Here is a 23319-nt window from a genome sequence, read left to right as displayed (position 1 = left end):
CGGGAACAGGTTGAATCAGCAGTAAATAAAATGGAATTCAGTAGAATTCTACAGATGTTTTAATGCCTAGTATGTTCCAGATAATAGGACAGGTGTTGGAAAGATGTTGGAAAGATGAGACAAAGCCTTGCCTTGTGGTAGAGGAGCAGCAAAGGAGGACACACACACACACACACACACACACACACACACACACACACACACACACACACACACGACAGGTGTTGGAAAGATGTTGGAAAGATGAGACAAAGCCTTGCCTTGTGGTAGAGGAGCAGCAAAGGAGGACACACACACACACACACACACACACACACACACACACACACACACACACACACACACACGACAGGTGTTGGAAAGATGTTGGAAAGATGAGACAAAGCCTTGCCTTGTGGTAGAGGAGCAGCAAAGGAGGACACACACACACACACACACACACACACACACACACACACACACACACACACACACACACACACACACACACACACACACACACACACACACACACACACACACACACACACACACACACACACACACACACACACACACACACACACACACACACACACACACACACACACCCCTAGCTCTGACACATGGCAGAATGTTGCAGGTCCTAGTGAGAGAATGGGCAAAATACTGTGGCCTGGGATTAAGAAGGCTTCTCGGAGGTGGCATTTAATTTGGACTCAGGGGAGGACAGGTAAAATGTTGATTGGTTGTTAGAGGAAGGCAGGTGCAGCACAGAAAATAGTATCTGCAAAGACAGAGAGGTGTAAAACGTACCTTGAGAGTTTTGTGTGACTTAGCGTTGACTGTTTTCAGGGGAGCTACTAGGAATAAGGTTAAAAATGTAGATCAGGGAAAATTTGAGAAGGATCTTCTTCACCCCGCAGGTATTAGAGCACCCATAAGAATTTACAGCTGGAGGAAGAGAAAAAGAAAATATTCTAAAAGCTTCAGGAGGAAAAAACAGATCACACGCAAGTTTCGGGACTCTGAATATTTTTTGGCTTCTCAATAATAACAGTAGAAGCTAAAAGACTATGGGGAAATGACCTCAAAATTCTGATAGAAATGATTTTGAATCTTGAATTGTATTCCCAACTGCTCTCATTCAATTGTAAGAGTAGAAAAAAATACATTTTCTGACACGAAAAGCATAAAAATTTGCCTCGTATGCACTCTTTCTCGGGAAGCTAAAAGAGGATGTACCTGTCTAAAATAAGGCATTAGACCACAAAAGGGTAATTACTGGATTTAAGAAACAGAAGTGGCCACACAGAGGACAGGTAAATCCTGACAAGGTCAGTGAGGGGTGATCCCGGATGAGAGCTGTGTCACCGAGGGCAGCTAGTGAAGAACGGAGCAGACAGAAGGTGCTGGGAGAGTTTGATCTGACAATAAAAAGGGCTGATTGTATTCTAAAGAAATTTGTGATTCATTAATAATAAGCACAAACAAAGCCAAGCAACGAGAAACAGGACAATTACTCACTCCAGGGAAAGCAAAAGTCATCTAGGGAAGGAAGAGCGTGGCTTACTGTATAGTTTGGCTATAAATGGCTTTCACGTGGTCACAAGAATATAAACACTGAACACGGACCTAGCCAGAGCGACAATATAACTGTACCAAAGGATGAGGCCCTGGGAAGAGGACATGGGTGTAGTATGAGGATGAAAAGCCTCGTCTTCCACAGCGGGAGGTAAAGAGAGACTAAAGCTGAAAAATCAAGATATAGCAACACAGAGGCGCCTGGGTGGCTCAGTCGTTAAGCGTCTGCCTTCAGCTCGGGTCATGGTCCCGGGGTCCTGGGATTGAGCCCTGCATCAGGCTCCCTGCTCCGCGGGAAGCCTGCTTCTCCCTCTCCCCCTGCTTGTGTTCACTCTCTTGCTGTGTCTCTCTCTGTCAAATAAATAAAATCTTAAAAAAAAAAAAAAGATGTAGCAGCACAAACATGTTATATAGAGACAAGAGGTAATACCAACAGAATTGGTTCAAAACAGCTGAAAGTTATCACCTCTTGGGGGTGGGGACATAGTTGGAGAGAGGGCTGGAGACTGGATGTTTTTGGGAAATCTCGTAGAACTATTTGACTGTTTAAACTATGTGTATGATTTATGGCCCAGGCGCCTCCACGCAGTTGGCCAACGGCCTCTGAGAGCGGCCACCCGCACTCTCGGGGAGCAGGTGGGCAGCAGACTCGCCAGGGACCCGGGGGGACAAAATCCAGCACAGGCACACTGAGGCAAGCTAAAGGATTTGATATGAAGCACAGAAGCAGAGAGCGCCAAATAGCAAGCAGTAGCGGGACCCGTCTAGGGAGTTGGGGCAGCATTTCCTTCTCCCTCTACGGCTGACACTGCAGAAATCGGTCGAATTCAGTATAAAATGGAATACAGCGAACGTACTGGTCAGCAAACAAGGGTTCCCAAAAAATTAAATGTAGCACCACCAAATGCTGACCTGGAACAAGGATTCCAAGAAGGAGTTCCAAACGCTAGTGTCATTATGCCGCTTCCAGAGAGGACTGTTGTAGCAGTTAATAATGAAGACACTCCACTTTCAAGACCAGCACATCTTGACCTTAGTCCGTCAACTCCCTTTAAACCTCTGGCACCGGGGCACCTTGGTGGCTCAGTCAGTTAAGTGGCTGCCTTCAGCTCAGGTCATGATCCCGGGGTCCTGGAATCGAGCCCCGCATCGGGCTCCCTGCTCATCAGGGAGCCTGCTTCTCTCTCTCCCACTCCCTCTGTTCTTTCTCTCTCTCTCTCTCTCTCTCTCTCTCTCTCTCTCTCTCTCTCTCTCTCAAATAAATAAATAAATAAATAAAATCTTAAAAAAAACCCTCTGTTACCAAAAATGTACTGACTCTAAGTGAAAGACCACTAGATTTTGGGGATTTAGAAAGACCTCCCCCGCAACCCATTTAAAATGAAGAAATCTGTGCAGTTGGCAGCCTGAAAAGAGAGTGCTCTGTGATTGAGAAAATGCTGTTTGCCAAAACGGGCAGCTGGTCAGGGCTGACTCCATGCATGGCCTGTCCCAGAGAGATAACAGCCATTGTAGGAACTGCAGACAGCATGGCGGTTGTAGATGCGGCTTAGGGAAGGTGATGGATAATCAAACTAACTAGACGTCTACAACTTCCAGAAGAGGATAACAAAGAACGTGCTTAAAAGAGAGCCGGTCCGGTGTTAAATGACTGTAGGGCTTTGGCTGCTTAATTGCCGGCTCTGGTTTCACCACTAGAGGTAACCACGGCTCTCAGAAATATTGTCTCAACAGCTGGAGATAGGAAGAATTTGCAAAATAAATAAACCAACAAACTATGTGTATGGCATAACTTTGTTAAAAATTAAAATTGTTCCATATCATCTGAGGAAAATGAAAGCACTCATTCAAAAAGCTATGTGCACCCCATGTTCATTGAGCACTGTTGATAATAGCAAAGCAATGGAAACCACCTGCGTGTCCATCGATGGGTGAATGGAACAATCAATTCATCGATGGGTGAATGGAACAATCAATTGTGATACATATACAATGGAAAATTACTTAGCTGTAAAAAAATATTGAAATCTTGCCATTTGCGACAATATGGATGGATCTCTGGGGTATTATGTGAAGTGAAATAAGTCAGAGAAAGACAAATACCATATGATTTCATTTATATGTAGAATCTAAAGAAAAAACCCCACAAATTCATGAATACAGGGAACAGATTGGTGGTTGTTGAAGGGGGGGTGAGTGGGGGAGAAATGAGTGAAGGGGGTCAAAAGGTTAAAAATAAAAAAAAAAACAGGTGAATAATGCATTTAGTTATAAAGAACAAAACTGCAGCCATGTGAAAGAGAAGAAACAAAGTTCTGGCTATAGTAGCATTATTAAACTCTCCTCCTATGAGCTCAGGAGTTTGTTCTGCCCTTAGGACCATCATGCTTCTTTCTTACTGAATCACTCATTCCTCAGATCTCTGCCTGTGGGTCTTCATAAATAACATCTCAGTTTCCCTGTCACCTCCTAAAGTAGGACTCCAGCCCTCTCCTTCAGGCACTCTTTATCAGATCCTTCATTCTGTGTAATTTTCTTCATAGAACTCATCACAATGTGCAGACCTCATATTTCTCATTAAACATCCTTTTTGCTGGTGGTTTGTATGTTTCCTTCACTAAGGATAAGCTTTTGGAGATAGAGGCTATGTCTGGCTTTTTCACTCCTGCCCCCAACCCCCCGCCTAAAGCAACAAGAGGGGCCCATTTATATCTGATTGGACGGATTGATGCATAAATGAATCAAAGGAACAGCAATTCACTTGACCACAATGGGCCTGTTTCATTAAACATAAATTAGAGCTATGAGTATTTTCTCAAGCTTCCCTTGGAACACTACATAGACATTCTTAATATTAGGAAGTCAAAGTGAATAATTGCATTCAGCTCTTAGTTTTCTGAAAATTCTGAGGATGTCCATGTCTGTTCTGCTTCCTCCTGGTCCATGCAGTGGGTCATTGATCTGCTAAAACACGAAGAGCATGGGCTTTGGAGTCAGACCTGAATTCTATTCCCTGCTTTGACACTTAACAGTTGTGCTGCTTTGAACAAGTTACTGAATTTGTTCAAGCCTCAGTTTCCTCTTATTTAAAAATGGAATGATATTAGTATCTACCAAATGAGATTTGGGGTTAGAAGATACAATGTATGTGTACTCTATGATACACAGCATGAACAGGGTGTTGTGGGGGGAAAAAGAAAGAGAGAGAGAGAGGATCAGCAAAAGGGATCTGGAGACAGCCCATGCAGAATACTCTTTCAGAGAGAGTGACTGGAGGAACTTGCAGGAGTGGGGAGGCTGAGTTATAGGACAAAGAGGAAATTTGATGTTCTTGTTATATGAGAGATATAATATGCTCATCATCTGTAGATGGAACCCTGCAAAGAGGGAGAGTTAGAAAATACCTATTGAATGTCTATTCTAAAAGACACAGAAAGGGATCAGATCAAGGATATGGGAGGATCACCGGCATTCTTCATAGAGCTAGAACAAACAATCCTAAAATTTGTATGGAATCACAAAAGACCCCTAATAGCCAAAGCAATTCTGAAAAAGAAAAACAAAACTGGAGGCATCACGAATCCGGATTTCAAACTGTATTACAAAGCTGTAGTCATCAAGACAATATGGTACTGGCACAAAAACAGACACATAGATCAATGGAACAGAATAGAGAATCCAGAAATGGACCCTCAACTATAGGGTCAACTAATCTTTGACAAGGAAAGAAAATCCAATGGAAAAAAACACAGTCTCTTCAACAAATGGTGTTGGGAAAAGTGGACAGCAACATGTGGAAGAATGAAACTGGACCACTTACTTACACTATACACTAAAGTAGACTCAAAGTGGATGAAAGACCTAAATGTGAGATAGGAAACCATCAAAATCCTAGAGGAGAACACAGGCAGCAACAACCTCTTCAAACTTGGCCATAGCAACTTATTAGACAAGTCACTGGAGGCAAGGGAAACAAAAGCAAAAATGAACTAATGGGACTTCATCAAGATAAAAAGCTTCTGCACAGCAAAGGAAACAATCAACAAAACTAAAAGGCAAAATGGGAGAAGATATTTGCAAACAACGTATCTGATAAAGGCTTAATATCCAAAATCTATAAAGAATTTACCAAACTCAACACCCAAAAAATAAAGAACCCAGTTAAGAAATGGGCAGAAGACATGAATAGACACTTTTCCAAAGACACCCAAATGACTAACAGATACATGAAAAGATACTCAACATCACTCATCATCAGGGGAATACAAATCAAAACCATGATGAGATACCAGCTCACACCTGTCAGAATGGCTAAAATTAACACAAGGCAGACGCTTAACCAACTGAGCCATCCAGGTGCCCACCTAAGTGACTCTTAATGATAGAGAACAAACTGAGGGTTGATGGAGGGAGGTTCGTGGGGGATGGACTAGATGGGTGATGAGTATTAAGGAGGGCACTTGTGATGAGCACTGGGTGTTGTATGTAAGTGATGAATCACTGAATTCTATTCCAGAAACCAGTATTGCATTGTATGTTAACTAAAAAATTAAATAAAGTTTAAAAAAAGAAAAGAATATAGGAGGACAATTTTTTAAATGGGAGACTGCTTGCTTGAAACTAGAAGAAAAATGTGATTTTGAAGGTAGATACATAAATCTAAAAGATTTTGAATTGTTCCTAGAAGTTCCAGTGACTTCTGCGTAATATATGCATAGTGAAAAAAAAACCACTTCTGGTCAAAAGAAAACACTTTTAATGACCTTATTTAACATTAGGACAGAGATCAGAGAAGGATCTTTTCCAAGGATGATCAAGTTAACTTTTAAGCAAAAGATCAGCAGAGATCAGGGCATATTGGGGACAAACATAGCTTGAGGTGTCTTCTGAGAATGAACCCATTCTTCTTTCTCTGAGAATGATCCAACCCCTCTCCTCAGAGGAGTTTGTACCGTGGATCTTGTGCCTCTGGTCATGGTACATCAGACTGGGATGGACACCTGCCCCAAGTTTGGGCATTCATTTGTTTTTCCAAGAATTTAAAATTGTGATTGGGAAATAGTGTTGGTGGTGGGTAGAGCTGAGGTGATCACAAAATCGGGAGCTGCAGGTGGACGTGTTAGCTGAAAAGGATAGTCCTCAGAGGCAGAATAATATGGTTAATGCAGCTAACATGCAGAGGGACAACACAGGCCATATGGCCCAGAGAGAGAGCAAGAAATGCTGTTCTAGATTCTACTGGCTTTTCAGTTCTGCATTCTGTTCCCTGTAAGGCTTGGCTAAAACCCACCCTTGGGTTCAGGGCACCACTCCTATGTCTTTATTGTAAATATCCTCTCCTTATATCTGTGATCATCTTAAGAGGGTTTCTGTTACTGGCAAACAAAAGCCTTGACTAGGACAATCCTCCCCCACTTCCAACAGGGTCCTCTGGCCATTCTTTCAACTTATTCTCCCTTGGGAAATCTACAGTGTCTTCATGATCTCTTGGTTTCCTTCTTCTCTAGGACCAAATTCTCACAGTGCCAAATCCCATTTTGCCCCTACTTACTTGTATCTTCCTCAACTTTTATGCCTAAAAGACCCAGGTTCTCCAGAAAGCCTTCCTGGACCACCTCCAACCTCAGGGATCCCCCTTCTTCCAATAGCATCAGGCTCTGTCAGTGGGTCCCAGTTATCAGACCATAGTCTAAGTCCAGGATGGCTGCGTCAGCATCATCTGGAGCTCGTTAAAAATTGCAGACTGCTACCACTCTCCCCACCCCTCAAGGTTCTAATTCAGTAGATCTGGGTGAAGCCTGTACTTTTTTAAAGGCTCCCAAGTGATTCTCATGTACATTTCAGTTTGGAAACCACTAAGAGATATCCACCTGAACTCTCTCTAAAACTGTGACCAGGTCTTCTACTGATACGACTGACCCCAGGTTAAGGAAGTAACCCTCTCTTTTTTTTTTTTTTTTGAGATTTTTTTTAATTTTATTTATTTGTCAGAGAGAGAGACACAGAGAGAGAGAGAGAGAGCACGCACAAGTGGGGGGAGAGGCAGGTAGAGGGAGAAGCAGGCTCTCCGTGAAGCAAGGAGCCAGATGCAGGACTCAATCCCAGGACCCCGGGATCATGACCCAAGCCAAAGGCAGATGTTCAACCTACTGAGCCACCCGGGCGTCCCAGGAAATAAGCCTCTTATCTAAGCCTTGGACCTCTCTTTGTCATGCCTGGGACTCTAGGGGATGTAGAAAAAGGAGATGACATTGTAAATCATGGCTGGATATGTATGGCTTCTTCATTACAGAGTAAATCGGGACAAGAGCAGAATTCCCACGAACGTTTCCGCTCTTGAAAACTCCTTTGGGGGCAAATCTGAATTCAGTAAGTAAATTTCAAGAAGTCCTTGTGAAATGGCCCATTCACAACTAACACACAATGGATGACTCAAATGGAACAAGACATAACTGAATTGGCCTGACGATGGCTGCCAGTCCCCAGTATGAAATGGTCCTGCTCAATGGTCATCACCTGGAATCCCCTCTTCTAGGTTCCTAGCATCCCTCACACCCTGGGAAAATTGGCCAGGACCTTATAGGAAGGATACAGTACAAACACCATTTACTGCTGCTAGCCAGAGCTTTGGGTAGAGCAAGAAAAGTGTGTGTTGGGGGTGAGAAGGGGAGCTAGTTGCTGCCCCGCAAGTCCTGCGATGAGTACCAGGTCTAAAAGAGGAGACCTATAGCACAGGGTTTGATCCCATCCAAAGTCAGCGCAGTAGGGATATACTTAGTAGACTGAGGCACTGAGTATGCAAGGGCTGTCAGAAACTTGCCATGAATCCATACAGCGTCTCCCACAATCTTTCTTTCTTAGAAGGTTCATTACCTAAAGTGGTAAAAAGCATATGAACAAGGTTGTTCAAGCTCACATTGCTGGGATCCTATCTCTGATCGCCCACCTTCCCAAAACCTCACCCCCTCATCACCTCTGCTCTTCTATTCTCTGCCTGCTACTTGTCTATGTCACCCTTCCCTGACCCCAGTGCTCCCCAAAGAATGATCCTCCACCCCATCCTGTTCAGAGCCACCCACTCTCCTGCCCCCAGATGCCTGGGGCCTCTGTACCTGCGGGCTCTGGACAAGCATGTGCCTCTGATGATGAGGATGGTGCCCACAAGGAAGCCCACCAGGCCGAGAGCCAGGCCGACAGCACAGATCAGAGTCTCGGTGGTGTCTGGCACTGGGATAGGCACCTGGGGCTCTTGGGGGAGAGAGAAAGGGTCAGGGAGGTCCAGTGAAAGGAAACATGGGTCTGTGGAGAGTGAGTTGGGGAGAGGCTCCTACCCCAGTGCTTGAGGAGCGGCTCATCCAGGCCCCAGTGCTCCACCTTGCAGTCATACATGTCGTCTGCAGAGGGCACGAAGGTCAGGTAGCAGAACTTGCGGAACAGATGGTCAGGCTGGGAATAGAAGCTGGTCTGGGCCACCCCCTCGCTGATTATTTGACCGTTGCGCAGCCAGGTGATATTGATCACAGGAGGGAAGATGTTGTCCACAATGCAGATGAGGACGTTGGGCTGGCCCAGCTCCACTCGAAACTTGGGGAGTACAGTCACTCTCGGAGGCACTAGGAAGAATGAGGCCCTGAATCCCAAAGGCTCATCCCTGCAGCTGGGCCTGATTAGGACTGGGATTGTGGGACGTTTCCTTCTATCTAGCCATTTGCAGGCGGGGGATGCTCTGGGATGTAACAGGCGGGGGCAGGGGGAGGGGGCAGATGAAGAGGCTGACAGGGGGAGTGGGGGCACCAGGGGCTCCTGTATCTGACAGGTCCGTGAGGGGGCATCAAGGTGGAAGGGCCAGTCCTCAAGAGGGAAGAGGAGGAAGAGGGTGCTGAAGGGGTCTGGGAAGATCTTGAGCCTCCTGGAAAAGAAAGGGGCTGAATACAATGGTCACAGAGGCTGAGAGAAAGGTGTGCCAGAGTAGATGGAGGCCTGTGAGGTGGGAAGAAGCTTCTCTGGGCCCCTCCTGCCTAACACAGGGGAGGGAGTGAGGAGAGGAGGGTACCGGTGGTGGCTCTGGTGCGGTTGGAGCGTTCCACCAAGACATCCAGATGGGCTTTGATCACCGCGATGCTGGCCAGTCCATTCTGTGGGTCGAAGTGGGCCAAGTTGCCAAACTCAGGCAAACGCCACACGGCCTCCCTCTTCTTCAGTTCCACAGAGAACAGCTGTTCCCCATCAAATTCATGGGCAAACTGACCCGAGGCACCATAGGATTGGTAGAAGGCTGGTCCATAGGAGCCCATGTGATCAGCTGTATTGGGTGAGTTCAGGATCAGAGACAGAAAAGAAAATGTATCAATCTCATCGAAAGCATGTGATATGTTGAATCTCTGAGCCTATGCCCCATCCTGGGTTCTCCGTGGGGACAGAGTTGACTTGTTGAGCTGGTCCTTGGACAGTGGAAGGGTTGCTGGGGGGTAGAAGGGAGAGGACAGAGGGAAACAGGCACAGGCCCTACACTGGCAGGAACAGAGACATGAGTGCAATCTGGTATACCAGGTCAGGAAGAAGAGAGGCTGCCTAAAATCATGCTTGGGATCCCCAAAGTTAAGTGGTAGCCATGATCATCAGCTCTAGCTGTGCTCTGAGGTCCTGTGTGTGAGATGAGTGGTATGAGGGGCTGGGATGGGGGAAGATGATTAAGGACGGGAGCATAAGTGGAACCTGGGGCACAGAGACACAGTGTAGGTGGGCACGAGGGGAGGATAGGTGACGGCTGACAGAAGTAAGCATTAAGATCTGTGACAGAGACCAAGCAGATAGGAAAGGCAGCCTGAGGTATGGCAGAGAGCACTGGAAAAGGAGCCCAAAGTTCAAGTCAAGTTTATGCCCCAATTCTTTCACCTCAGATTATGATCAAATGTGTCTCTTTTCATAACTGAGGCTCATTTTTTTGGAAATTTGGGTTAGACTTTAATTGGTAAGTGACCTTTCGAATTCTATGAAATTATAAGTTCAACAGCCATTAAGGGACTACTATGTGCCCAGCACCATGCCAGGCCCCAGGGAAATACAGATAAACCCGTTCTAGATCCCTCACACAAGAAGCTCATGTCTAGAGCAGGCTAAAGACAGATGAACAGTTAACTATCCACATGGTGGTAAATACCGCAATAAAACTGGACTTGAATGGGCACACTCCAAGCCAGGAAGTGGCAGAGAAATCACTGTGCTGGGCAGCAGGAGGATGGAGGTTTGGGTCTCAGAAAGAAGGAATGAGTTGAGGAGGCACCTGAACCTGAAAGAGTTTGAATCTGTAGCCGGCATGGCTGGCCAAGGCTGCACTTGTATATTTTAGGTCCGCAATGGACGTGATAGACGTGAGAGAGAATGGGGCTCTCTTAGTAAAGGAAGTTGCCCATGAAGCAGAGAAGAACAATCTATGTTCTCTACTGTCTCTCGTGTAACCCTAAATCTCTCCTCACCCAATCCCCCTCCGCACTCACCCTTGATGGCCCCAGTTTCGTGGGGGCTCAGGAGGCTCATCAAGGTGTGGAGTCCCAGGACTAGCCCCCCACTGAGGACCATTGCCCTGGTGCTTTAACCGAGTAATTCTGGGTGTGGGGCCGCCCGCCTTTGAAGGTAAAGGAAAGAGGAAGGAAACCGACTCTGGGATGGGGGAAGACCCCTGCTGTATTCAGCCAATCAGAGACATTCTCTGAGTTTACGTAGCTGTTGCCGGGTAAAGTAGTAAGGAGCCTAGGTAGACGGTGTTAGGATGCCCTGGGCCCTCATTGCACCAGGGAGGCCTGGTCCCACAGGAGAGTCAAAAGGAGGTTTCCGTGTGGGAGGTGTCAGGGGCTTAAATCAACCATTACTACAAACTCCAAGAAGAGTTCCCCTGAAGGGAGAGAAAAGGCCATCAGAGAACCACACAACTAAGCTCAAACAAAGCCTCTATTTTGATCTGTGGTGGAGAGAATCCCAGTCTCCCTGTAAGTTTCTACAGACAAATTTGGAGCCAAAAAATAATATAAACTGTACTGAGAAACTTTAAAAAGGAGATCGTGGATACACAGTAGAATTAAAATCCTTTAAACCTTTAAATCACTTTGGAAAATATTACTTTATTTCATTGTGTGAGAAAAAAATGTGTAATTGTCAGAGATGTTTAGAATAAGGAAGAACTGTAAGGAGCCTTAGCGGACTGTTCTAAGGAGGGCAGAGGGTGCTGGATAATATCTATTTGTCCCTCCAGGCCCCCTGGGCACCCTTCTCCATGCTCCTTGCAGGCTAACCCATGTGGACAGCATCTCCTTTCCCTCCGGCTTCTGGTTGGGCTCAGCCAATGGGAGGCATGGGCAGAATTTGGTCCAATATGAAAAATATATATAAAGCTAACCATCTCTCCAGATAAGGAAAATCTAACCAAATATCTGAAAACAATTTCTGAAAGATCATGAAATAAATGATTTTCAGCTTGGAAGGGAAGTAGGACATCATCTGAATTGATGGTTTTAAACCTGGCTACACAGAAGAATCACCTGGGGAGTTTGTTAAAAATACAGATTCCTGGGGCACCTGGGTGGCTCAGTCGGTTAAGCATCTGACCTGATTTTGGCTCCAGTCATGATCGCAGGGTCACGAGATCAAGCCTTGAGTCATGCTGAGTGCAGAGCCTGCTGGAGATTCTCTCTCTCTCCCTCTGCCCCTCCCACTTCTCTCCCTTTCTTAAAAAATTAATTAATTAATTTAATTTAAAAAAATACAGATTCCTCGGTTCCATCCTGACCTGAGTTAAAGTAGCCTTTTCAAGGGTAGGACCAGGAGACCTGGGTTAGTAGCACACTCCCTAAGTGAGCACCACTGCAACTGAAAAGAACTATGCTACCAGCCTTGCAGACAAGAGAGAGCCTGCGGAAGGTTCTTAAGAAGATCTTACAGCTTTGGACCAGAAACCACATGCCATTTCTACCCACATTCCATCCACAGGAATTAAACAATGATGCTGCCTGAGTACAACAGGGCCGGAAAAATGTATTTTAGGTGTGTGTTCAGGAAGATGTAGTGGTCTGGTGAGCACACAGCACTATCTTTGCCCCATCCCAGCTCTACTTATTGTGATTATTGACATATTTGAACTTGTTTCTAATATTTTATTTATTTCAATATTTCTGTTTTTTAAGTTTCCTTTCCTTCATCGTCTTAAAAAAAAAAAAGTGTTGTCTATATGTTACCGATCTTCCCTCTAACCAGGTAAGAACTTTGGCGTGCTTTCAAATTATTCATATACTTCCTCTCTTCTTCACCAAGGTGTTTGATCAACTTTACTTCTCCTCCTTTTTGGCACCTCCTGACATTTTTTTCTCTTATTGGAATACTTCTTCCAAAAATGTGTTGAGTATTTTGTAGCAAATCTTCTGAAGCTTTGTATACTTGAGAATATTTCTGTTATAGCGTCACTTTTGAATAATGTTTAGTTATGTATTAATTTCTATGTTTAGGGACTCCTGGGTGGCTCAGTCGGTTAAGTGTCCAATTCTTGCTTTTCAGCTCAGGTCATGATCTCACAGTCCTGGGATTGAGCCCTGCCTGCATCGTGCCCACACTCAGCACGGAGCCTGCTTGAGATTCTCATTCCCTCCCCCTCTGCTCCTCCCCCTAATCTCCCTCTCTCTCAAATAGATACATAAAATATTTAATAAATAAATAAATTCTAAGTTTAAATGTTTTATCTTCCTTCCTTCTTTCCTTCCTTCCTTCTTTCTTTCTTTCTTTCTTTCTTTCTTTCTTTCCTTCCTTCTTTCTTTCCTTCTTTCTTTCTTTTCTACAACTAACACACACTGAGTGGTATTTGGGTTTTCTGTGCTTGACGCCTGTTCAATTGCCGCTGTTGCCCTTGGTTTGTTTTCTTTCAGGATCAAGGTGGGTGCTTTCATGTAAAATCTGATTTTTAATTCCTTTTCTGGCAATTCTTTCCTGGCATCTTAGCTTTGCATAATTATACCCACAGTGGAACCAGCATCTTCAAGTCACCAAGATAAATCCTCTGACTCCAATATCACATGATCTCATTCCGCTAGTTAACAAAAAATGTCCAAGGCCAGCCACAACAAAGTCTAATGAACCACACAATATCGAATCCTACGCATAGGGAATGTTTTCAACATCTAAAATTCCTGGGAGTAAAGGGCTAGAATAAAATTAAAAAGAGCCCTGCCCTTGGTGTTCTCGCTGGGCTCAGGTGTGGTGGCCTCGGGCTCCAGGGAGTGCCTGCGGCCCCACCCCGCCAAGGATTTTTTCTCTTTAATATTTTCAAGAATATCATCCAAATGTCTTATTGCATCCAGTGTTGTAGTTAGAAAATCTGTTATCAGTCTCTCTCTCTGGAATCTTAGAATTTTCTCATTGCCTTTGATCTTCGAAATTTGTATCTAAATTTTTATGTAAATTTACATTTAAATTTGTATCTAAATTTACAATTTGTAAATATTGTATCTAAAATGGGTTTTTCCTTCTCTTGCTATAGGACATTATGGATCCCCTGTATATTTTCATTCTGGGAATTCACCTCTTTATTTCTGTAAATCTTTTCTCCACTCTGTTTTAATTTTTTTTCTCTTTGTGAAATTCCTATTATCCCTATTCGGGCATTTCTCTCCCCAGTCTCTTTTGACTTCTCTATTTCAACTTCTTCCTTCTTATATCTTTTACTCTAGGAGAGTTCTTCAGTGTAGTCCTCCCACTGACTCATTTGTTTTTCTGTTGTATCTCTCCCATTATTTATTCCCATTAGTGGGATTTTTATTTTGACTTTCATATTTTTTCATGCCTAGAACTTCTATATAGCTTTCTCTGTATTCCTTATCTTTTTTCATATTATAATAGCTTTTCTTATTTTTTAATGCATTTTTCATGCTCATTTTAAGAGGCTATTCTATACTTTCTGATACTTCTTTAAGGACACATATGGACCTATTTTTTGTTTTTCTTTCAAGGTGTGCAATTCCCCAAAGGGAGGGAGTTATAATTTTGGCCTTTGGGTGCCCATCTACGTCAGTATAAAGAGAGGGAAGGGCCCAAGTTCTAGGACAGCACAAAACCAGTTACCACCGTTTTGGTGTCACCTTACTGGTGACAGCTCAGGTCAGGGTTTTGGGCTACGGAGCCCCGGGAGGGGCCGGGCCTCTCTCTGAGTCAGCCCCAGGGTAGACGGAGTGTGGAAGAGTGAATGACCCCAGCCTCAGGTGCATCCTATTGTTCTCTACCCTCCCCGCTCCAGCAGGGATTTCAACCTAGACTTTCTCCCCAACCCTCTACCGCTGCATGAGCAATCAGGATCTTGCCCCTGTTTTTTGCATTATGGGGCAGGCAATAATTGGTCAAGGGCAACACCAGGGAGAAGCAAGAGCAGACTACCTTTAATAAATCTCACAGCGAGCAAGCCACGCTAAAACAACTGACAGTCTCTAGGGAATCCCCCGGAGTTTCCCTCCACGCTTCTCCTGGGTGGTTTTTCAGTTGGGAACCAAGAACACATGTTAATTTATCCTGACAGGAAGCAGGTCTGTCCGTTATTTCCCTATAACATTTATGTATGAACTACATCCCCCCTATATAGAAATACTAAGGGGTCGTAGTTCATTGACTCTTTGTTATGTGATCCCATCTCTCCTCCGGATGCTAGCACAGTATTAAATAAACACTTTTCAAATAAATAAATAGATGATAACAAATAAAAATCAATGAAGTGGGGGCGCCCGAGCAGCGCAGTCAGTTAAGCCTCTGACTCTTGGTTTCCACTCAGGTCTGATCTCAGGGTGGTGAGATAGAGCCCCGCATTGGGCTCTGTGCTCAGTGCTGAGTTTGCTTGGGACTCTCTCCCTCCCCCACCCCTCACCACTCCCCCTGCCCCTCCCCCGCCCCTCCCCGCCACTCCCGCGTGTGCCTTTGAGCGCTCTCTCCCTCTTTCTCTCTCTCAAATAAATAAATAAATCTAAAAAAAAAAAAAAATCAATGAAGTGAATACCAGTGGTTCTAGGGAGAGACATTCCAGTCCTGGAAACAAATACTGAAAATAAGTACGGGCTCAACAGATTGTTGAGTCAAGTGCCTGCTCTTTGAATATGACATAAATTCAGTTACTCTAAATTGTCTAAAACACTGACTTTGAGATAAATGTAGTTGTATCCACCATGTTCTCTGGAGCATAAGTTGAGGTAGATGTTAGGACATATTATTCATTCAACACATATTTATGAAACACCTACTATGTCCTGGGGACACAGAAAAGAACAGGACAAGGCCCCTTCCTCCTAGGACCGGGCCGTCCAATACAGTCACCACCTGCCACAGGTGGCCATTGACCACTTGTAATATGGCCAGTCCTGAGATATACTGTAAGTAGAAAACCACTAGATTTCGAAGACTTTGTAAAAAATATATGTATTATATATATTTAAAATTATATATACAAATATATATAATCTTAATAGTTTTTATATTGATTGATGGTTAATTGGTAATATTTTGGGTATGTTGAGTTTTTAAAATATATTATTAATTTCACTGTTTATTACTTTTTTATTTTTTTCTTTAAATTTTTTTGTTATGTTAATCACCATACATTACATCATTAGTTTTTGATGCTGTGTTCCATGATTCATTGTTTGTGCATAACACCCAGTGCTCCACGCAGAACGTGCCCTCTTTAATACCCATCACCAGGCTAACCCATCCCCCCACCCCTCTGCCCTCTAGAACCCTCAGTTTGTTTTTCAGAGTCCATCGTCTCTCCTGGTTCGTCTCCCCCTCCGATTTACTCCCCTTCACTCTTCCCCTCTTGCTATCTTCTTTTTTTTTTTAACATATATTGCATTATTTGTTTCAGAAGTACAGATCTGTGAGTCAACAGTCTTGCACAATTCACAGCGCTCACCATAGCACATACCCTCCCCAATGTCTATCACCCAGCCACCCCATCCCTCCCACCCCCCCACCACTCCAGCAACCCTCAGTTTGTTTCCTGAGATTAAGAATTCCTCATATCAGTGAGGTCATATGATAACCATGTCTTTCTCTGATTGACTGATTTCACTCAGCATAACACCCTCCAGTTCCATCCACGTCGTTGCGAATGGCAAGATCTCATTCCTTTTGATGGCTGCGTAATATTCCATTGTGTATATATACCACATCTTCTTTATCCATTCATCTGTCGATGGACATCTTGGCTCTTTCCACAGTTTGGCTATTGTGGACTCATTACTTTTTTAAAGTGGCTACTAGAAAATTTGATATTGAATATGTAACTCTCATTACATTTCTATTGGACAGTTCTGCTCTGGTTGCTCTTGGTTGGCTACCAATTAACCATTCAATCCTTTTCTTTGATTCTTCAATTTAGCAGTCGGCTTGCCAGGGGCGGGGCCCGGGTTTGGGGGGTGGGCCTGTGACCACCTAAACATTCCACCAGAGGGCGATCTTACCTTTCACTGTTTCAATTCTGGACCTTAGATCTATTTTCTGTATGTATATACGTATTTAACTACTTTTAGTCTATTTTGCTTCAGGCACTGTGCTAGGCTCTGGGACCACAATTATGGTTCCTGCCATCCCAGATCTTTCAATTTATCAGGAGGTCTATAAACAGCTAATTATGATGTGAAAAGAAAGAAGAATCAAAGCCATTATATTACTGTGCAATATGAATGTTCATATGGTCTTCAACTTTCTGGGGTGATCCTTACTTAGTAATTAATTAAATAGTTCCAACCCAGATAATTTCATGAATTCAAGTGGTCTAGTTCTCTCTTCAGAATTTCCTGGACAGAGAAGTGATACAAACTTGTGTTTCCATATGCCAGGTGCTTGATAATCTCTTGCTCCAACCTCCCACTCCGGGCACACTGTTTCAGCCACTCTGAGGCTGCTCTCATAGCAGGTGTCTTATTGGCCATGTTTTCAGGCTCTGAACTTCTGTCATGTTGCTGGAAGCTGCTTGCTTCCCCTAGAACTTTCTCCTCCCATATTCTGACTTCTCTAAATCCCAGACCTCTTATCTCCTGGGAACAAATTAAAAATTTTAAGCTAAAATCACTCTTTGTTCTCACTTTAGCAGCACATATACTAAAATCACTCTTCCTTTATATCTGTAGTTTGAAATATAAAAATTAAAACTCATATGTGAAAAAAGTAACTTTTTAAATATATATATATGACTGGTCTCATTATACTCTGGAGCAACAATTCCAAATGATGGTAGGAAAACCCCAAACCAGGCTTTTAAAGGTATAGATGCAACTCTTCACATTTAAAAGAGATATTTTGGAAAAGATTCATCTCTCCTTTGGGAAAGGCCAAGTCTTTCAGGGTTTCTCCTCTTTCCCCTTCTCCTTCCCTCTTTCTCGAATGACATCCTGGAACAGAAGGTAAGTTTGTATAACATTATGACTGTGGGAAGCTGTGTCTGGGTGGCATTTTTCTCTTTTCTGATGGTTCTGTACTTTCAGTATCACATTGATCATTGGCCTCTGCCCTCTCTCCCTCCATTATCAAAGTTTCTGTGGCTAGTCTAATTGGTGATCAATTCTCCTTGGCAAAGGCAACAGAGCTCGGCCACCTTCCCCACTGATGGGCCCCAGCACAGTGTGGCTCTTGCTGCATATCCCTTAGATCTTGATGTATGTGCCACCTGATCCTGGGCTTGTGTGGCCCTTGAATCCAGGCCAATTCTACCCTCCATGACTACCTTGAAAATCAATTTACTGAAAATCAACTCTCTAAAAATCAATTCACAGGGGCACCTGGCTGGCTCAGTTGGTAGAGCATCTGACACTTGATCTCAGGGTTGTAAGTTTGAGCCCCATGTTGGGTGTAGAGATTACTTAAAAATAAAATCTTTAAAAATTTTTATAATATAAAAATAAAAATAAACTCACCAAATGGCCAACCAATCAGAAATTAATTCACCAAATCACAGTTTTCTTATTTTATTAATTTATCAAAAACTTGATTCTTTATAAAGTTTTTGTCACTTTATATATTGAATTAAGTGGTTTTACAACATTTGAAGTTTTTTTTAATTTTAGTTAATTAGTTTTCCTTTTGTCTTCATATTAGCTTTTAAAGTAATGATCAGTTTGACAAATGTTATGAATACAAGAAGATGATAATGGCTGTAGAGTTTTTTAATTGCCCCAAGTGTCCCCACAAAAACAGATCAATTGGGATAGCAAAGAAAAGTAACCAGAGACAATGTCTTTAACAAAGTAGGGACAAGGCAGTCCCTGGAATTCTAGAACATGTATGGGTAGGTCCAAACAACCACACAGGATCCTATAGGTTCTAGACCTCTGTAGAGGTAGTAGAAGGATGAAAAAGGAGAGTTTTGATGTTTTTAAGATCTCAGAACCCCAGAACTGGCCAGTTAATACTCACCTACAAAAGAAGATGGTCCCAGCCTAAAATGCACACTCAGCAAGATACTCTAAAAACCAAGCCAAACCTGAAATTCTAAAACCAAGAATTTCAGAAACCTCTTTTTCTCTTACCAATGTCTGACTTTCAAGACTATGACTTTGCTCTATCTGTCAATATTCTGTTTTGGAATTGTTTCTCTTTGAAGTTCTGTGATAAAAATCCACATGTTCCCCAAGACAATGAGTATCTCTCTCCAAAGAAGACATACCAATGGCTAACAGACATATGAAAAAATGTTCAACATCATTAGCCATTAGGGAAATTCAAATCAAAACCACATTGAGATACCACCTCACACCAGTCAGAATGGCAAAAATTAACTAGGCAGGAAACAACAAATGTTGGAGAAGATGTGGAGAAAGTGGAACCCTCTTACACTGTTGGTGGGAATGCAAGTTGCTATAGCCACTCTGGAAAACAGTGTGGAGGTTCCTCAAAAAGTTAAAAGTAGAGCTACCCTCTGACACAGCAATTGCACTACTGGGTATTTACCCCAAAGATACAGATGTAGTGAAAAGAAGGGGCACATGCACCCCAATGTCCACAGTGGTGGAAGGAGCAGAGATGCCCTTCAACAGATGAATGGATAAAGAAGATGTGGTCCATATATACAATGAAATATTACTCAGCCATCAGAAAGGATGAATACCCACCATTTGAATCACCATGGATGGAACTGGAGGGGATTATGCTAAGTGAAATAAGCCAAGCAGAGAAAGACAATTATCATATGGTTTCACTTATATGTGGAACATAAGGAACAACAGAAGGACATTAGGAAAAGGAAGGGAAAACTAAAGTGGGGGGGGATATCGGAGGGAAAGATGAACCATGAGAGACTACGGAATCCGGGAAACAAACTGAGGGTTTCAGAGGAGAGGGGGGTATAGGGATGGGCTAGCCTGGTGATGGGTTTTAAGGAGGGCACATGTTGCAAGGAGCACTGGGTGTTATATGCAAACAATGAATCATGGATCGCTACATCAAAAACTAATGATGTAATGTATGGTGATTAACATAATAAAAATAAAAAAATAAATTAATAAAACGTAAAAAAAGACAATGAGTATCTCTGGATGAATAGGCATAAGATCACATTCAAAGATGTGTGAAAAAGAAAATATTAAGACCTTCAGTACATTAAAATTTTATAATAAAATATTATCCCTATTTGTTTCACAGAGACATGTGACTTCCACCTGCCCCTACTAACTTTGAGTATTTCTCTCATAATGAAAAAGCACGTTAATATGTTTTCCTAAATCAAAGGTCAATTTTCTCCTTGAGATCAATTACATTTCTAGAACATGAAAGCAGCTTCCAGCACTATGTATTTAAAATAGTAATCTTTTATAGTTTTAGTTTCTATCTTTAAATCTTTGATCCATTTTGAGTTAATTTTGTATATGGTAAGAGTCCAACACCATCCTTTTGCATGTGGGTGGCTTTTTCCCAGCACCCTTTGTTGAAAAGTCTGTCCTTTCTCCCATTGAATGATCTTGCCAATCTTGTTGAAAATCATTGACTATATAGGCAAGAGTTTATTTGGGGGTTCTCTATTTTATTCCATTGGTCTTAGTGTCTGTCTTTATGACAGTTCCATACTGTTTCGATTACTATAGCTTTGTGGTAAGTTTTGAAATGAGTAAGTGTGACACCTCCAACTCTTTTCCTCTTTTTTAAGATTGTTTTGGCATTTGGGGACCCCTTGAGATTCCATATGAATTTCAGGATGTATAATTCTATTCCTGCAAAAAAAAAATTAGGATTTTGATAAGGATTGCACTGAGTCTGTAGATTGCTCTGGATAATATTGACATTTTAATAATAATAAGTCCTCCAATCCATGAACATGGAATGTCTTTCCATTTATTTACATCTTCTTTAACTTCTTTCAGCAATGTTTTTTTTATCTTTTTCCCGCATAGGATAGAACAATCATATATAAGATTACTTAATTCCTGCATCGTCTCAATTGTTTCTTCCTTATATTTGCCCTTTTCCTTTCCTACTTGGCGAGATTTGGCCTTATGTTCAAGGATCTTTTGGCCATCTTTTGTGGTCTAGTGATACCCACCTTGCTAGGGTGAATGCCCACATGGACAGTTGTGCCATTCGCCTTCTCTTGCTGTACTCGCTCAATGTAGATGACATATTCCTTCTGTAAACCTGGACAACTTTGCCAATCTGCTTGCCTTTGTAGTGTCCTCACACAACCTGTACTTCATCATCCTTTCAGATGGGCATGGATCAAATGTTGTACTTCCGTCTCAGCTCTTTGGAAAGAGGGGAAGACATAATTTTCTTGAGAACGCGGGAAGGTGCATTGAGATGCCTTTTATAATTCTTGCTCTGGTGAGAAGTCACAAAGATTGAACTTCATTTTGGCTGCTGGCACTTCAGCAATGGCCGCAAAAGGCTCAGCAATGTCTTTTTGGTTTTCAGTGCATACAACATTCACCTCCTTGGTTAGGTTAATTCCTAAGAATTTTATTCTTTTTGATGCTATTGTTAATAGAATTGTTTTATTTGTTGGATTGTTCATTGTTAGTGTATATAAACACAACTGATTTTTTATTGAAGTATAGTATATATATATATTTACAATATTGTATTCATTTCAGCTGTACAACATAGTGATTCAACGTTTATATACATCAGTAAATGACCAGCATGATAAGTCTGTCACCATACAGTTATTGCAATATCGACTATATTCCCTATGCTGTAGTTTACCTCCCCATGACTTACTTATTTTATTACTAGAAGTTTGTACCTCTTAATTCCCTTCCATCTATTTCACCCATCCCCTCACCCACTTCCCCTCTGGCAACCACCAGTTTGTGCTCTGTATTTATGAGTCTGTTTCTGTTTTGCTCATTCATTTGTTTTGTTTTTTAGACTCCACATATAGATGAAATTATATGGTATTTGTCTTTCTCTGTGTAAATTATTTCACTTAGCATAATATCCTCTAGGTCCATCCATGTTGCTGCAAATGGCAAGATTTCATTCTTTTTTATAGCTGAGTAATATTCCATTTTATGTATATACCACATTTTCTTTATCCATTCATCAGTCAATGGGCTTAGGTTGCTTCAATATCTTGGCTATTGTAAATAATACTGCAATAAACATCGGGTTGTATATATCTTTTTTTGAATTAGTGTTTTCATTTTCTTCGGGTGAATACCCAGAAGTGGAATTGCTAGATTGTATGGTATTTCTGTTTTTAATTTTCTGGGGAACCTCCATACTATTTTCCATAGTGGCTGCACCAGTTCACATTCCTGCCAATAGTGTGCAGGGTTCCCTTTTCTTTACATCCTCGCCAATGCCTATTATTTCTTATCTTTTTGATACTAGCTCTTCTGACAGGTGTGAGGCAATATCTCATTGTGGTTTTGATTTGCATTAGAAACACAACTGGATTTGTGTGGATTTTGTACCTTGCTACTTTGTGAAATTCATTTATTTATTGTTTTGGGGGGAATTTTAGGGTGTTGTACTTATAAAATCATGCATCTTTGAACAGAGATAATTTTAGTCTTTCCAATTTGGATGTCCTTTTTTTCCCCTTAGTTTGTTTAATTGTTCTGGCTAGAATTTCTAGTGCTATTTTGAGTAGCAGCTAAAGCAGGCATCCTTACCTTGTTGCTGAAATTACAGGAAAAGCTTTCTGTCTCTCATCACTGATTATGCTATTAGCTGTGTGATTTTCATATAAATGAAAATGTCTTTTATTATGTTGGGGTCGTTTCCTTCTACTCCTAGTTTGTTGAGTGTTTTCACCACAAAAGAGTGTCAAAATTTTGTCAAATGCTTTTTTGCATCAATTGAAGTGGAACATTGGGTTTTTTCGCCCATTCTGTTAGTGTCACATATAACATTAATTTTCATATGTTGAACCATGGTTACATACCAAGAATAAATCCTACTTGGTGTGCATTCTTTTGATATGCTCCTGGATTCAGTTTGCTAGTATTTTGATGAGGATTTTTGCATCAATATTCATAAGGGATATTGGCCTGTAGTTTTCTCTTCTGGTAGTGTCTTTGTTTGGCTTTGGTATCAGACAACAATAGTGTCATAGAAGAAGTTAGGATGTATTCCCCTCCTTTTCAGTTCTTTGAGTTTGAGGAGTATTGGTATTAGTTCTTTAACGTTTAGTAGAATTCACCAGTGAAACCATCAACTCCAGGGCTTTTCCTTGTCCAAAGTTTTTTTTTTAATTACTGATTTAACCTTACTAGTTATAGGTCTACTCCGATTTTCTATTTCTTG

At 42.2% G+C, this 23319-nt stretch overlaps 1 protein-coding gene and 2 pseudogenes across 1 annotated transcript; 1 reads left to right on the top strand and 2 right to left on the bottom strand.

The window, feature by feature from the left end:
- Nucleotides 1-2129: 2129 nt before the first annotated feature.
- LOC113927974 lies at nt 2130-3466 on the top strand (annotated as a pseudogene).
- Nucleotides 3467-6290: 2824 nt separating this feature from the next.
- Nucleotides 6291-11195, bottom strand: LOC113926241 (HLA class II histocompatibility antigen, DO alpha chain). The gene is made up of 5 exons (XM_027600899.2): nt 11061-11195; nt 9617-9865; nt 8895-9176; nt 8676-8811; nt 6291-8436 (listed from the first exon to the last, which is right to left on the bottom strand). Exons 1-5 carry the CDS (start codon nt 11140-11142, stop codon nt 8433-8435), a joined length of 753 nt encoding a protein of 250 aa, XP_027456700.1. The 5' UTR covers nt 11143-11195; the 3' UTR covers nt 6291-8432.
- A 213-nt stretch (nt 11196-11408) lies between these two features.
- LOC113927975 lies at nt 11409-21670 on the bottom strand (annotated as a pseudogene).
- Between the last annotated feature and the right edge of the window lie 1649 nt (nt 21671-23319).

The sequence above is a fragment of the Zalophus californianus genome, chromosome 7 (assembly GCF_009762305.2).
Source record: "Zalophus californianus isolate mZalCal1 chromosome 7, mZalCal1.pri.v2, whole genome shotgun sequence".
Taxonomy (NCBI): Eukaryota; Metazoa; Chordata; class Mammalia; order Carnivora; family Otariidae; genus Zalophus; species Zalophus californianus.
Note: the sequence above shows the minus strand (reverse complement) of the source record. Positions and strands in the feature narration are given on the sequence as shown.